We start from the raw sequence: 15,229 nt of genomic DNA on the forward strand, positions 1-15,229 counted from the left end.
GTGACGTTGCATACTGCACACGTAACCTTTATAATGTAAATTTACTGTATAGCAGACCTATGCTGAACTACACAATCTTGCCTTTCACTGTATTTCTGAGAGTTTTACAGATGGATGCTGAGGAAATCCTGCATGAATTCATATACACATGAGGCAGGGTTCAACCTGACAAAAGCAAGAAGGAGAGGCAGAAATATCATTGGCCACGCCCACAGGGCTATAATCAATGTCCCAGGGCAACGTGGGGGTAACATCACCATTTGCGCTGCCATTACACAGAATGGGGTCCTCCTCCCTCACGCCAATATGGGCCCTTACAACACACCTCATATTCTCACATTTTTGGACCGATTGCACAACATCGTCACAGCAGTAAACCACAGGCACCAGATGCAATACACTGGCATCTGGGACAATGTGTCATTCAATCTCTCTGCTCTGGTCCAGAACTGGTTTCAACACCATCAACAGTTTACAGCACTATACCTTCCACCATTCTCTTCGTTTCTAAACCCAATCAAAGAGTTTTTCTCTGCATGGCGGTGGAGGGTTTACGATCTCAGACCCCAGGCTCAGGTAGTCCTCATTGAAACCTGAAATGGATACAGAATTGTCTGCTTGTCTGATATTTGCTGAGCTTACAGTGTTATGCACACTCCTGTAGTAGCATGAAAATTGGGACATGTTTTGTTGTGATTCTCCATGTTGACATGTTGACTGATTTGGGTATATGGAGAGAAATTAAGTATATTTTCATGAGTCTGCAGCATTGGTGTTGTGTAGAGTTTGGTGAATTTATTGTATATTTGCACTTTCTCCGTGTACTTCACTTACAGGACTCTATCACTGAGAACTGGAATTGCTAAAAGTGTTTTAGGTTAGCAGCAGCAGTGTGTAACTGGTTCAAACAGAATTAAGTCATATGAAACGTGTGTGTTTCATATGGTAACAAAATATGGTTTTGATAAATTAGTGTATAGTTTTTACAAGAGTGTTTCATTTTGCAAAAGATCTGAGGTGTTCTGCTGATTGGGTGTGTGGTTGTGCCAATTGTGTTTAGTGTTTTGAAACACCGGGCCCTGTTTTCAAAATCGTGCTTTCAAGCAATCGAGAAAGCTTCATTAATACAACTACGTTTGAATATTTTACATTAGTAAACACCAGGGTCTGCATCACTTGTAGTCGATTCTCCATGTTGTGTTCTCCTCTGGTGGCTCAGGCTGATTCTGGATGTTGTCCTCCAGAATGGGGTCATGTGATAAGAGCCTGACGAATCAGAGAAGGCTACATCGTGACCGAATAGACCCAACCAGCAAGGTGTTGTGAGCGTCATCGATCAGTTACGTTTCCAAACTTCCCAGTCTCTAAAACTCTGGTGTTGTGTGGATGTCCGACGTATCTGTAGCAGATGTGATATGTTTTCAAATGAAAAACGTTTTAGTGTGGATGGAGCCTCAGATACTGAGACTCCAGATCTGGTGACAAGCTTCTGTTCTCAGCCGTGATTGAATTAAATTAAAATGAAGACGTTTGATTAGAAGTTGTCAAAAAAATACAGTTAAAAAAGAAAAGGTAATTAACTTCGACATCTTTTATGATACTTGAGCTCAATCCTGAGGCAAACACCTTCATGCAAAGTGTCCCAGTTTAAACTCTCAGCTCCTCATCCACCGCAGTATCCACTGCAGTCACACCCAGACCTCAACCAACACCACACACTGCTGTCCTGAATCTTTATTACAGTCACAGACACTGACGCTGACGCTGGGTCTGAATTAGATTCTCTTTTGATCACATTTATCTCACATTTCATTACCTTTCATTGCTCTGGTTTGAGGGCAAAACAGTTTACATCAGTGAATTGTTAATATGAAGTAGGAATTCTGCAAAACTGAGACCACTGAAGACTGATGGATTCTTCTGCCTCTGCAGGGTTGTATATGTTGTTGGGCCCTGATCAGATTTTATGATGAATCAGGTGGAAAAGCACAGATGTCTGTTTCTGTAAACACAGACACATTATGGACAGAACTGTCCGTCTCCAGTTATTGTGGCGTTTATCATGGACTTAAACATCCAGGCATGAATCAAAGAGAACGTTTAAATGTCCCGTTTGTTATCAAAGTGCATTGAATCCTGGGATACGTCGGGAAGGATCCACCCGTTGGTGCCCTCGTTTCACGAGGACGCATTTGAAGGAGCCCTCGAAACACAATCTTGTAATTGTAAGCAGGAAGACATCATAAGACCATTACAGGATATTACTACATATATCTTTCTAAATCTTCATGTACACAAAATGCATTGACGTGGAAGTCAAAGGGCGACAGACTCCAGCTGATACACATCCTCGCCACATCCTGTGGGAGCAAGAGGAAAAGATTATTGTGTCTTTCAATGGCCGACACTTGTGATACATGTGTTTTCTCCCCAGCTCAGTGAGAGAAGCTTTGAGGAAGCCGAGGTCGACCCAGTGACAGTAAGCAGACTGGGCTTTATGAGACTGGTTTATGGTGATTTCATCCAATGGTTACAGTCCATTTGTCAGGGATATATCGGTGTTTGAATAAACTTCACTAGCACCTGTGAACATGACGGCTGGTTTAAGTATAATGTGTCATTTAGGACGGTTTTATCAGCAGTAAACTCAACCGGCAACAGAGAGAGAGAAGAGAAGAGAAGATTGCTGTTTGGAATTTGTCACAAATGGACGGGAAGCACTTAGTGAGGAGACATCTGTGTGAGACAGCGGGAGACGGACAGGAAGCAGATATCAGCGCAGTGAAAGGAAGAGAGAATGCGGCAAGAGAGGAAACACATCTCTGTGATTCAAGTCTTTCCATGAGTCCATTTAAAAAAAAAGTAAAAGTGTTTATTCTCAGGTTTTAATTAGCTGCTGGAAGACAAACAGAGGAATAATATACGTGTGCTCGTGTTGAGCAAATAACAGGACGAGTAACATGAGAGGAAGAGGGAGACATTCAAATGAAAAAGGTGAATGATGAATGGGGAGAATATAATGGAGAGTGGCAGGTGCAGTCAATAGAGACGAGATGGAGGAGGAGAGCTTCACTTCAAACAGGATTTTAATAAATGTTTTGTTCATTAATCACATTCGCCCACTTTCCAGAGTCAATATTCTAAAAGCAGATGTATAATTACAGGAATAGTACCTGTCAGTTAATAATGGAGGCTAACAGCAGTTTAGTCTGAACCTAAACATCAGGTTTAGGTTCTGTAGTACTGTGGTACTGTGGAGTACTGTAGTACTGTAGTACTGTAGTACTGTGGAGTACTGTGGAGTACTGTGGAGTACTGTGGAGTACTGTGGAGTACTGTAGTACTGTGGAGTACTGTGGAGTACTGTGGAGTACTGTAGTACTGTAGTACTGTAGTACTGTGGAGTACTGCGCCTGAAGGTGCTGATGCTGCTAGTGATACCATCATGATGTTACCATGGCAACTAAATGAGCTGAGAGTGAGGCTAAAGTTGCTTTTACATGAAATTAATCTCAAGTGTCAATCCACTTGGTTTTGAGAGCTCTGACATGTGGACAGTAATTTATGGGAGGACAACAGGTCTCGTTGTCTCGCACCTAAAGACAGGCCCCCCCGAGATGTGATGCAGCGCTCATGGAAAAAGATATTTGAGAGAGAGAGAAAGTTGAGAAAATGGATTGGTAGAGAAAAAGTGAAAAGGACAGTAAGACAAACAGACACTGGCAGAGCAGAAGGAGACACACAGAGGAAGGAGACAAGGACACAGAGAGGAAGGAGACAAGGACACAGAGAGGAAGGAGACAAGGACACAGAGAGGAAGGAGGTAGAGAAGATGCAGGGAACAGATGGAAAGAGTCGACAAATAGACGTGAAACTGGAAAAAGAGGCTGGAGGTGAAAACAGGGATGAGTGATGGAGTAAGAAAGAGGAAAAAAATCCAATCCTCCTGTCGTCTCTGGAGAGCACTGCTGAAACCTGATCTCAGCCTGTCGCCCTGCACACACACACACACACACACAAACACACATTCACATTGTCGTATATTGCATTTGGTGAAGTCCTCAGACGTACTCAAGGACACACGCATGAACACCCCTCGTAAAAATTATATATTTTCATCTTACAGTCTCAGTTTTGCCTTTTCTTGTCTCTCTTCCTGAATCAGAGTTTTAAAATAAAAAACAGTTATAGGCCTCCTCCACAGACTCCTCCACGTTGCACCGCCATGTTTCTTCAGGACGGACACTGGCTAGAGAATCGCTCCCGGGTCAAAATGCAGACTTGACCCGTAGAGTAACGTGTAGTTTTAATCGGCTCCGGCTCTGATCAGTTTGGTGAGAGAGCGCCTTGGTTAACGGCAACGGGAAATGAGTCAATACTCTTATTTCAGGGGAGTGGTGATTAGTTTGTTTCATTATGTAACTTCAGCGTCAGATCTAAATCCTGATGTTCTGCAGAGAGACAAACGAAGCTGCTGTGGCCTCATATCTTCATTACTCTTCAAACAAGAGACCAGTGTCATAAAGGTCCTTTGCAAGAAAGAACGAGTACAAACTGTTCCTTTAACAGATATATTTAAACTGTATTTCACTGTGGAATAGAAATATATATATAAAGATGTTAGAAAAATGAAATCAGGAGCTGTGTCTCAACCTCCCACAGCCTACAGTGCGTTTAGTTAAAAATAGAAGAAGAGAGCTTGAGAGACATTCAAACATAAAAATACAGCAGCACAGTCTTTGTAGTGCACCACGCAGGCGAGTGGTTTTCAAATTCATAGCTGCTTTCTTCTGCCTGAAATCTGCCCCCCCCTCCCCCCCCACACACACACACACACACACACACACACTCACTAAACTGTCATAAAGGAAAACTGCAGAACATCAAGTGCTATTTAATGTCCCTTAAAAATACCAGTGTTGTCTCTGTGTTGAAGCACCTCGATGAGATCAATCCTGAGTGCAGGCTAGACAAGCACTCAGCTCGCCTGCATCCTCAGGTGACACACACACACACACACAGACACACACGCACACACACATTCACACACAGACACTCACACACACACACACACACACACACACACACACAGGGGAACACACAAGTATCCACATCAGCGAGGACGAGTATCACTGACAGTGGATGAGAGCGTGGGTGGAGTGTGAGAGAGAGAGAGAGAGAGAGAAGGATGGAGGAAGTAACAGAAAAAGAACCAAGACCACGTTGCTGCAGGGAGTCGACCTCACGCTTGTTGGGCCTCAAATCCCACGATCAATTATTCACATGAACATATGTTTAGTACGACTCTAAATACATTTAATTTTCCTGTAATCCTACCGTTCTAAAAGGGTTCAGAGCTGTGCTGGACCAGGAGGCTGCGCTGAAAAACAAATACAATTGCACAACATTTCTATTATTCATAATTCTAAATCATTGTGCAGAGTCCTGACATTTAGCTCAATATGAAAGCACTCTGAGTTACATAATAGAATTTAATATCCTAAACGTTTTGTCGTGCTGTACTCAGTGTTGAACCTGGATTATAAAATATGACATAGTAAAACTGTTTTGTCTCTGAGATGGATTTTGTCTCAAGCTACGAATTTGAAACCTGAAAGTCGTGGGTTTCTAAGTTTAAAGTTATGACTTGCTGATCATGTTTATTGAGTGTCCTCTCCATCCTTGACTCTTCCTGTCGGCTGTAAATGAGATTTGTTCTGCTTCATCCTCTACCTGACAGAGGCCATAAAATAATAAGAGCCTCTCTTAAAGCAATAAATCACATTGTCTGAACTACAGAGTTGTGTACTAATCGGAGAATCCAAATAGCCGTCACTCAAAATAAGATGATTAAGGTTATTTGTCCAAATCCAGGCCATGATATCTTAGTGAAATTCTAAATAGGTTTCACTGCAGCTCAGTACGAACAAGTCAGCCAACGTCACAGATTCTCACTTGAATTCAGATCAGGAAGCAAACTGTTTCCCAATTATCGGGTCATTTGAAAAACACTGAGGGACACAGAAGAAGTGAAAGAACAGAATATATCCTGTGGCGTTAAGTGTCTCTGCCTGTTTTGTACAATATGATTTGAGCAGCTTGTTGTCTCCTGTCCTGTAAGTGGAAGTCTACTCTCTGGTGCTCCTGCTGCAGGGCAGAGTCGAAATTAATGTGTCTGCTTTCTATTTACCACTGAGCTGAATCTAACTCTGTCCTCCTCTTGCTGTGCACAGGTAGAGAAGCCCAACAACAAAGTGCAGCCATGGACGAGATGGACCTGCCCCAGATGCAGAAGGAGGTGGAGAGCCTGAAGTACCAGCTGGCCTTTAAGAGAGAGAAGTCGTCCAAAACAGTGACCGAGTGCGTAACGTTCACCATCGATCTGCCAACATCTGCACAGGGTTCATAACTCAGCATAAAGCAAACGAGTACAGAGCATAAGATCATTTCAACCTGTCTCTGTCTGTCCTCTCAGTTTGGTGAAGTGGATAGAGGACGGCGTCCCGGAGGATCCGTTTCTGAATCCCGAGCTGATGAAGAGCAACCCGTGGGTGGAGAAAGGAAAATGCATCCTCCTCTAGAAGAGGCCACTCCCCCTGCCGTGACCTCACATCTTCAACCACGCTGACCAACACACACCCACAGATGACCCCTGACCCCTGACCCTCTCCGGCCTGCGGAGGCCATGACAGGACAGCGCCCCCTAACCTCTCACCGTGAATGTACAACAGCTGACATCCCCCCCACCTCTCCTGAACACGCACTGACAGACACACACATAGGATTTCCACCTGACTACACAGTCACTGCAACTACATCACTATTATGATATGACAACGATGATCAATACTCTTAATACACGTCTCTCTGTGGACATGTGAGGGTTTATTTATGCAGCTGCCAGTCACAAGCTTCCTCTTCTCTTTTATTCTTTATTCAGAGTCGTTTTTATTTTACTGATGAACTGTAATAAACTGTAGAGACAGATTCCCTCCACCCAACTGACTGTAGGTCTTCTAGGGGCGATTCTGTTCTCCAGTTTGTCGCCTTCATAAAACACGTTTTTGGTATTTTTTTACATTGCAAATTAACAAATTGCATGAGTCTATTACAAGAAGGTTATTAACACTTCGTAAGAACTAATCTGAAATCTCCATTAAAGCCTATCATGATTTATAATTAAGAATAAAATCATTTCTAGTCTATTACACACCAAGGATTTGATTATGTTGGATTACAGGCTCTGACATGTCAGACCTGCATATTCGACTTTATCATATATTAATATAATGTTTCATATGTCTCAACCCTTTAAGTCCGGGTGAGATGTTTGAGTGCTTCTCCCTTTAGAGATGTGATGTCATTCATGATGTCCTCGCTTTCTAGACATGTGACGAATGAAATATATCGTGATTTGCTGAGATACTGCAGGAAAAGGCGAAATGCGTTACTAAAAAGACGTATTCGACTGTGTGAAGCCTGAGTTTCTCTGAGGCTGAAAGAACCATCAGAAAGATGCAAGAAAACCAACGTCTGAAAATTTCATGAGACTAAATTTACTGCCAGTTATTCCCACTTAACAAAAATGAAGCTTTTACACGGAATGAACAACAGGAGAAGAGTTCACCAGTTATCGATCCTCCCAGTGTGAGTCACTCTGTTCTCATAGTTTCTGGTTTGCACACATCTTTAAAAGCCTGGATATCAAACGTATGTTGTGCAGAGACGGATCTGCAGCGGAGTGGATTCCTCTCGGTGTCGCAGGTCAGACTCTCAGCTCTGTTTGTGTTGCTGGAGCAGAATGAAGCTGTGGGTCTCTGGAGGAGGTTTGAGTTTTCTGTTCCCTCTCCTCCTTAGCTACAGGCCCCAAGGCAACAAACAAACACACAAACACACAAACACACACACACACACACACACAAGCGAGACATGCAAGCAAACCACACACACACACACACACGCACAGAATCCATCTGCACACATGTACAGACAGACCCCTTTAACTTATTAACTTATTTATCAAGACTTGGTTTATTTATTTATTTATTTATTGATGAGAACTTTCTCTTACATTTAGATTTTTTTGTTTTTTCCGTACGTCTGCACTCGCTCCTCCCTCAACTTGAAAAAAAACGACAAAACACCGTCTACTGTACTACTGCCTTGTACACAGTTTCCTTAATATAAGAATGTAAATATGTGGCATGAGGTTTCGGACACTGACCCCCGCTCTGTGTGTGTCTGTGTGTGTGTGCGATTGTGTTGCTGTGTGTGTGTGTGCATATCTTCAAAAAAAGAATAACTAAACTCGGACGTTAGGCTCCCATGTGGCTTCTGATGCTTGTGCATGCAGCTGCATCGCACACACACAACTTATACTTCTATCTTAGTGAGGACACTCTTTGGTGTAATGCTTTCCTTTGCCCTGAACACCCTGGCGACTTGAGAGTCGAGGTCTCACCTGTTTACTCCGTGTACCACACACAGTCCACAGCAATATAAACAGATTCAATGTCGAGATCTGTCAAATATGTCACAAAGCCAAGTATTTGCAACACTTCCTGTACTTGTTTCAGAGTAACAGCACTATAATTGTTATCGATACATATTTGCAGGACCACTAGATGCATGGCTTCCTACCATAGAGTCCTGGCATTGAGTTAAGTACGTAGACCTTCTTTTATTAGAGGAAATACAGTAATCATAACAGAAAACTCAAATAGCAGATGTCACCCTAACCATCACGACTAAAAGCCTGCTCCTGACCTAGACCTAATTCTAACCCTAACATTAAGTCTTAACCTTCAAACAGCCGTATGAAAGTGGGTAAGAAAGTGCAGACCAGCCAATATTACTCTGTAAGATCCTCACAAAGATATGTGTAGAACACACACACACACACATGCACTGCGCTCATGTGCACGAGGAGTGTGGAGGATTCTCTAAACGACCGGGGGACAGTGGAGCCTCACATCGTCTCAGTACTGTAATGAGTCTCATTATAAACCTTTTCTTCTACACGACCCAGTTTTCTGACGACTTCGGTCCTATGTAAATGCAAATATTACATTTTCCTCTTTAAAAAAAAGACTTGCAACCGATTTTGCACTCTCATGGTGCGCTAATAACTGTCGGTCATTATTCTCGTTGCTTGCTCGTCCCTTGTGAAACGTGATGTTTCCATCACACCGACATGTTTCACGACTTCTAATGTAAAGATCACTCTGCCTGTAGTGAGGCCGGTGAATGTAAGACGTCCAGAACGACCCTCAGCTTAGAAGCATCACGAGTCCATCGTCCAACGAGAGGCATTAGGGTTTATCAGCTTTTTCTATTATTGTTTTTATTCTGCTAGTTTAGATGTATGTTAACTTATAGATAGACAAGTGAAGGAAGATTTCATCCACATATAATCTGTTTTTAGCTTTTCCATTGTTCTGTTTATTTATTCCCTGAAAATGTTTCAATCTGATTCTCACATCACCATCATCACCACCGGAAAACCACCAACGCCATCTCAGCCCAACACAAACCAAGACCTGTGTTCCCCTGAGTCTGTTTTTCTTTCGGCCTGGCTGCTGTAACTTGTTTGGTTTGTTTTTATATAATCAGAACATGCGTATGTGTGTATGTTACTACTATTATAACGACAGCATAAAAAACGTGTCTAAATATCTAGCGACATATTCCTTGTGAGAGTGCTTTGGAAAACTTATTATGCATCAGATCAAGTCCTAGTGTAAAGATGACAATGAGCAATAAATTAAAGATCATTTTTTATTGAATGTTTTACAGAAACATTTATGTTCTTGAATAAAGTAGAAGATTTTTAGACAGCTTGGTTGTCGTTTTTCTTTTTGTTCACATCCTGTGAGTCTCACATTCACTCTATTCAAAACCTGCTTATTCATGTAATTATCCAATCAGGATCAATCCGGTGCAGCAAAGTGTCAAATCAGATCTGGAGCCAGAGAACGAGGGAATAAAGAAGAAGAGGCAGACGACATTCAGGAGAAGAGACAGGAAGCTGCTGCTCCTCCTTCCTCTTCACTGCGTCTCCTCACTCATGAATAATAGAAAGCAGGAGCTGCAGGAGGGATCTCTCTCTCTCTCTCCTCCGTGTCAGAGCCGCTCGGTCTCTCACTTTCTGTTTCTGGCTCTTGATTCAACTCACTGGAGAAGCTGATCTCTGAAAACAGATACTGTCTGAAAAGGAAATTCTAGATCATTTTCACCCGATCGATCTTAAGTCATGGCTTTAATCTCGTGGTTGAAAATAAAGCTTTGACCCAAACGCATCTGGGATCATCTCCAGCTTGTGTTACATTGAACAAATGTGATGGTGAAGCACTTGCTCCCTGACGGAATCCGATGGGAGACTTTGCCCCGGCAGCCGAAAGACTAAAGCTGCTTTCAGACGTGCACTGAACTCCTGATAATCTCCTGAGAGTATCTCTGCAGAGAGCCGGTGTGAGAACGCAAACATCCAAATCAGCTGCTCGCTAATAAAAACTCTGGATAAAGTCCTGGTGAGCCGGTGTGAGAGCACAGCAGGAAACTCTCCAGAGGATTCAGAGGTTTGTTGACAACATGTGACAGAAGCAAAAACAAAGAGAATACAGATATAAATATGAAATGTAGGAAACTCAGATTAGATAGACGATGAGATTCAAGAACTTTTGATTTAGCCTCAGTGAAATGGACGAGGGGACGCCTACCCCTGCTCAGTTTGTGTCTGTCTGCTGTTTGTGGGTCAGCTCCCCTCAATCCCTCCGACGCACACTGACACACATGCTCTCACTAATGCACTCAATCCCCCCCGCTCACCCTCGCTGGTAAATCCTCACCCCCATTGTCCCTTTCCCCCTGAAATCCTCAAACCATCAGCTCTCCTCCGTGAACACACACACACACACACACACACACACACACACACACACACACACACACTCCTCAGTCTGTCTGCAGTCGGGCCTAATGCACTGGTTAATGGCCCCTCTATCCCCCATTCGCTCTCAGATTACTCTCTCAAGCACACAAACACACACAAACACACACAAAGACACACACACGTGCATACCAGTGCATCTCAATATGCATTTACACAATGACGTACTTACACACACACACACACACACACACACACACACACACACCGGTTATGGACGTCTTTATATACTCCCACTCAAACACACACTGACGCACAAACACAAAAAAGGGGCTAATGGCCTGTTGGTCCACAGCGTGTACACTCACAAGTGGATTAAGATTAACAATCCACATACAACACAACTACACACACACACACACACACACAGATACAAAGAGAACCACAACCAATCTCTAATGCACATTCTGCTGGTGGTGATAATCTCTCTCTCTCTTTCTCACACACATACACACACACACACACAAACACACACATACGCACACACACACACACACACACACACACACACACTGCAGACTGCTCTCTGTGCTGCTGAGGTCACCAGATACCTTCTAATCTGAGAGCTTTAATCCAGTCTTTCGGGGACCTTCTCTCTCTCTCGTGCACGTCTCTGTGTTGAAATGGTTTGACGCTGGGAGCAGGAAGTGCACGTGACATCACTGAAGTGCACGTGACATCACTGATCATTTGACTCTGGATTTCATTTGCTATATAAAACCCCCTCTGAAGAAGCATGCTCCAAAACTAAATGTTGAAACGTCAGCGTTTTCGTCCAAGACTTTCATCTATAAACATTGATGTTTTAACTCAATATCTAGATTTAATATAATAGAATATATTTATACGGTAAATAACTCGAACAATCTGACGAGCTCCATGTTTGAAGCGCGCTGTTGCCTTTCTTTGACTTAACTCTACAACAGTTGTCTGTGCTAACAACTGTTGTGAGTTGAATTCAATAATTCATCTGTTTACATTAGTAGGAGATATTAGTCGTTAGTAGCCTCGCTTTTTCTGCAGCTAACAACCAATGACTGTGTTAGGTGACATGCGTGTTCAGGTGTGTGTCTGTGGAAGAGGATGAAAACAATTCAGCTGGTAGAATGATCCACTAAATGAGATCGTCTTCTACTTTATTTTGACATTAGTCATGATGCTCAGGAACAGCTCTGAAGGCCGCCTGGCGACTCACTGCTCCAGAGAAGCAGAGTCACACAGAGCAGTTTGTTTTTCTCTCTCAGATCTGAGGCTATTTACAGCATTTGAACACATTCTGTCTCTCCCCTGCTGCAACTCCCTCCACTAAAAATGTGAACTGTCTCTTTCTGATTCTGAAGAGACACGACCTCTGAGTGTCTCTTTGGCCCCGGTGCACAGCTTACAGATCTGATCGGCTGATTCCCTCGTCCTCAGGAAACCATCAACGCTCATCACGGCCGAAAGAGTTAATCCACCGAGCTGCAGACACTCACATGACTCTGCTGGATCCAGATGGAGACGTCAAGACACTCAAAGGTTCTAAAGCCTGCGCCAGCGTTTACTGTCAGTGAGCACCTGCTGAACATTTGCTCAGCCTGGGAGAAGCAGTGGACTCGCTTTAGCTGTTATGAGGCGTCAAACCTATTCAGGCACATTTAATATCTTCATTTCTCAGGACAGAGAAAAGCAGAGCGACTTGTACAGTGGCTGAATCTATTATAAGTGTGGTTTAGGTAGTTTAAGCAGCTGTAATGTATATTTGCATCAAATTACAATTCAACAACATGTCAGGTATTGCTACAGTTAATGAAACCACAAAGCTCCAAGCCCCCCCTCTGCTTTACGTAGCTTTTTAATGAGTTTCCGATCTGGACCACAACTTTACTGTTATATATCTATAGAAATGAACAACTCGTCTCCACTTCCTCCCACTATCCAGAGATTGAGCCAAAATATCCCAGATACAAACGCTGCCATCTTGCCCTGAAGATATCATCCGACTTGGGGTGGGGGGGGCGAGGAGGCGAGATGTGAACGTAGCTGCTTTGAGTTGAGAGAATAATACTGGAAGATATGTAGTGCACCTCAAATATACCCAGTAACTCCCTGGGTCGTTTCTACATTTAGAAAATAACATCTTACGATAAAAAGGTTCACAATAAGACACTCATTTTAGATGCAGACACAAAAATCCCTTAAAATTACAGTAATTTGATATTTGAATTGGTGGAAGTATTTTCTTGGACTGTTTTTTACTTAAGAATGAAGAAATCAAGAAAAATATCAGAGAGTTCAGATAATCACTGCTTAACGAGCCCCTGAGAAATCTCAAAGCCTCTTAGCGACATGTGCTGCTCCATATGTAGAGGCTGGCAAGTTAAATATTGTAATATTCAAAGCTCCATCAGCAACACACCCATTAACTGAGCATTAATCCAGACCCAGAGCTGCGAGATCAATAATAACCGAGCACACAACCCACTCGCTCGATAGGACACGTAACCCAGCCAGATCGACTGGGAGGGGGGGGGGGGCTGCTGCACTAAAATGCTCGTATGAAGCTTGGGAGAGTTGCAACGCTGAATACTTTCTAAGCATTGTCAGAAAACTATTATTATGAGTATTATGAGGCCAAACAGAATAAAACAGATTTAATTTACAATATAGAGCAGTTAAAGCCAACGTCTGCTGCATTAAGACCAATTCATTAAGATAAGTACACATGTTTGAAACCTCACATTAAAGAACACATCTAAACTGTGGCCAGGAGACACAGACTTTACTTCTCAGCTGCTTTTCAAACTATCTTCCTTTCTGCTGCTCTTCAAACATTCAGCTGCTCCTTGTAGCCGCGGTGGAAGAACAACAAGGATGATTCCATCGAGTGAAAGGATTAAATTCACCAGATACAGAAATCAGTGGAATTTACTCAAAAGGGAAAAGAAGTCGGAAGCTAAGTTATATTATAACTGGTGGTTAATAATTAAGCATCAATGTGATACCACCTTAATAAACAGTTGGAACAATTGCATCTTGCTCCTAATATGTTCTGCATAAAGACTTTAATCTGCAAGTCTGAAGTGGTGCAAAAACTGCTATATTTCAAGCAGATGCATCATGTACAAAGCAGACAAACTTCATATAACAGAACCGCAGTCCATCACACAGAGCAGACAATTATTTTACAGAGACGCCAAACTTATGAGGAAAATCCATCTTTCCAGTTTTTATGCATTTGACCCAGGTAAGAATGTTGCTGCAGAGCCAAGATAATCCTGATAACTTTCCACAAGCATTCCTCTTCTGCCCTTTACCAAGTATGATCATCTGTGTGCTGCAGAGGAATCACTGCGTCTTGTGTAACATTACAAATTGCACAGTCTGCGTGTGGTTGTGTTACAACACACAACTGTAATGTTTTTGTGTTTCCTGGTTTCCTTGAAGCAGATCAGAGGCTTTGAGTCTTTCTTTCTCCGGTGTGACATCTCTCTGCTGAAGATGTCAAATCAAACAACCTGGAGTGAATGTTTTATGCAGAGTTAAACTGGTGTGAAGCATTGACACAGACTGTTTGTTGTAATACAGGAACACACACCGACTGCAGCAGTGCAGCTTATGAAAGTGTTTTCACTGGTTTACAGTGGAGCTCTACAGGAATGGAAACTCGAGATAGATGTGAAGATGAGGTCGGATTTATAACATGGCTGCTGTGGCACGACAGAGCTGTCAGCGGAATCCTGCTGCCTTGTGTCCATGGCTGTATATGGAGTAGGTACCGAGGATCTGGTTCATTAAGACGTATGCACTGAGCCGTGGACCACCTGACCTCCGCTGCAGAGCTCTGGATAGGGCCTTACAAGGAAAGGTCCAACTCTGACCGCTGAATGAAACTCCTCAGTCATCCCTCGTCTCTCTGTGCCTTCCTGTCCGTCTCCCTGTCTCCCTGTCTCCCGTCTCTTTGCTTCATCTCCTGTTGCCTTTTGTTGACGACGTGTGACGGACGCAAAAACAAAGAGAATACAGATATTAATATGAAATGTAGGAAACACAGATTAGAAAGACGATGAGATTCAAGAGCTTTTGGTTCAGCCACAGTGAAATGGATCTTGAGAATCACACAGGATGAGGATAACGTCTGTAGTGTGGAGTGTGGTCTGACTGGTTGATGTATGAATTCAAACATATGGTTGTTAGACATATTTTCCATCTCTCCCTTCGTCCTTCTCTCTCCCTCTCTCCTCTCCCTTGCCTGGGTCACTCGGGGGGCAAACTTCATTTCCGTAAATTAGGACAGAAAAA

General features: G+C 42.9%; 1 protein-coding gene across 1 annotated transcript in view; it reads left to right on the forward strand.

The window, feature by feature from the left end:
- gng13b (guanine nucleotide binding protein (G protein), gamma 13b) overlaps positions 1-6,581 on the forward strand; it is a 9,119-nt gene extending 2,538 nt beyond the window's left edge. The window contains exons 2-3 of the mRNA XM_061090896.1: positions 6,234-6,360; positions 6,476-6,581. Of these exons, the coding sequence (XP_060946879.1) occupies positions 6,263-6,360; positions 6,476-6,581 (204 nt within the window). The 5' untranslated portion in view covers positions 6,234-6,262. The remainder of the gene's footprint in view (positions 1-6,233; positions 6,361-6,475) is intronic.
- The last annotated feature ends 8,648 nt before the right edge of the window (positions 6,582-15,229 follow it).

This window comes from Limanda limanda, chromosome 17, assembly GCF_963576545.1.
Source record: "Limanda limanda chromosome 17, fLimLim1.1, whole genome shotgun sequence".
NCBI lineage: Eukaryota > Metazoa > Chordata > Actinopteri > Pleuronectiformes > Pleuronectidae > Limanda > Limanda limanda.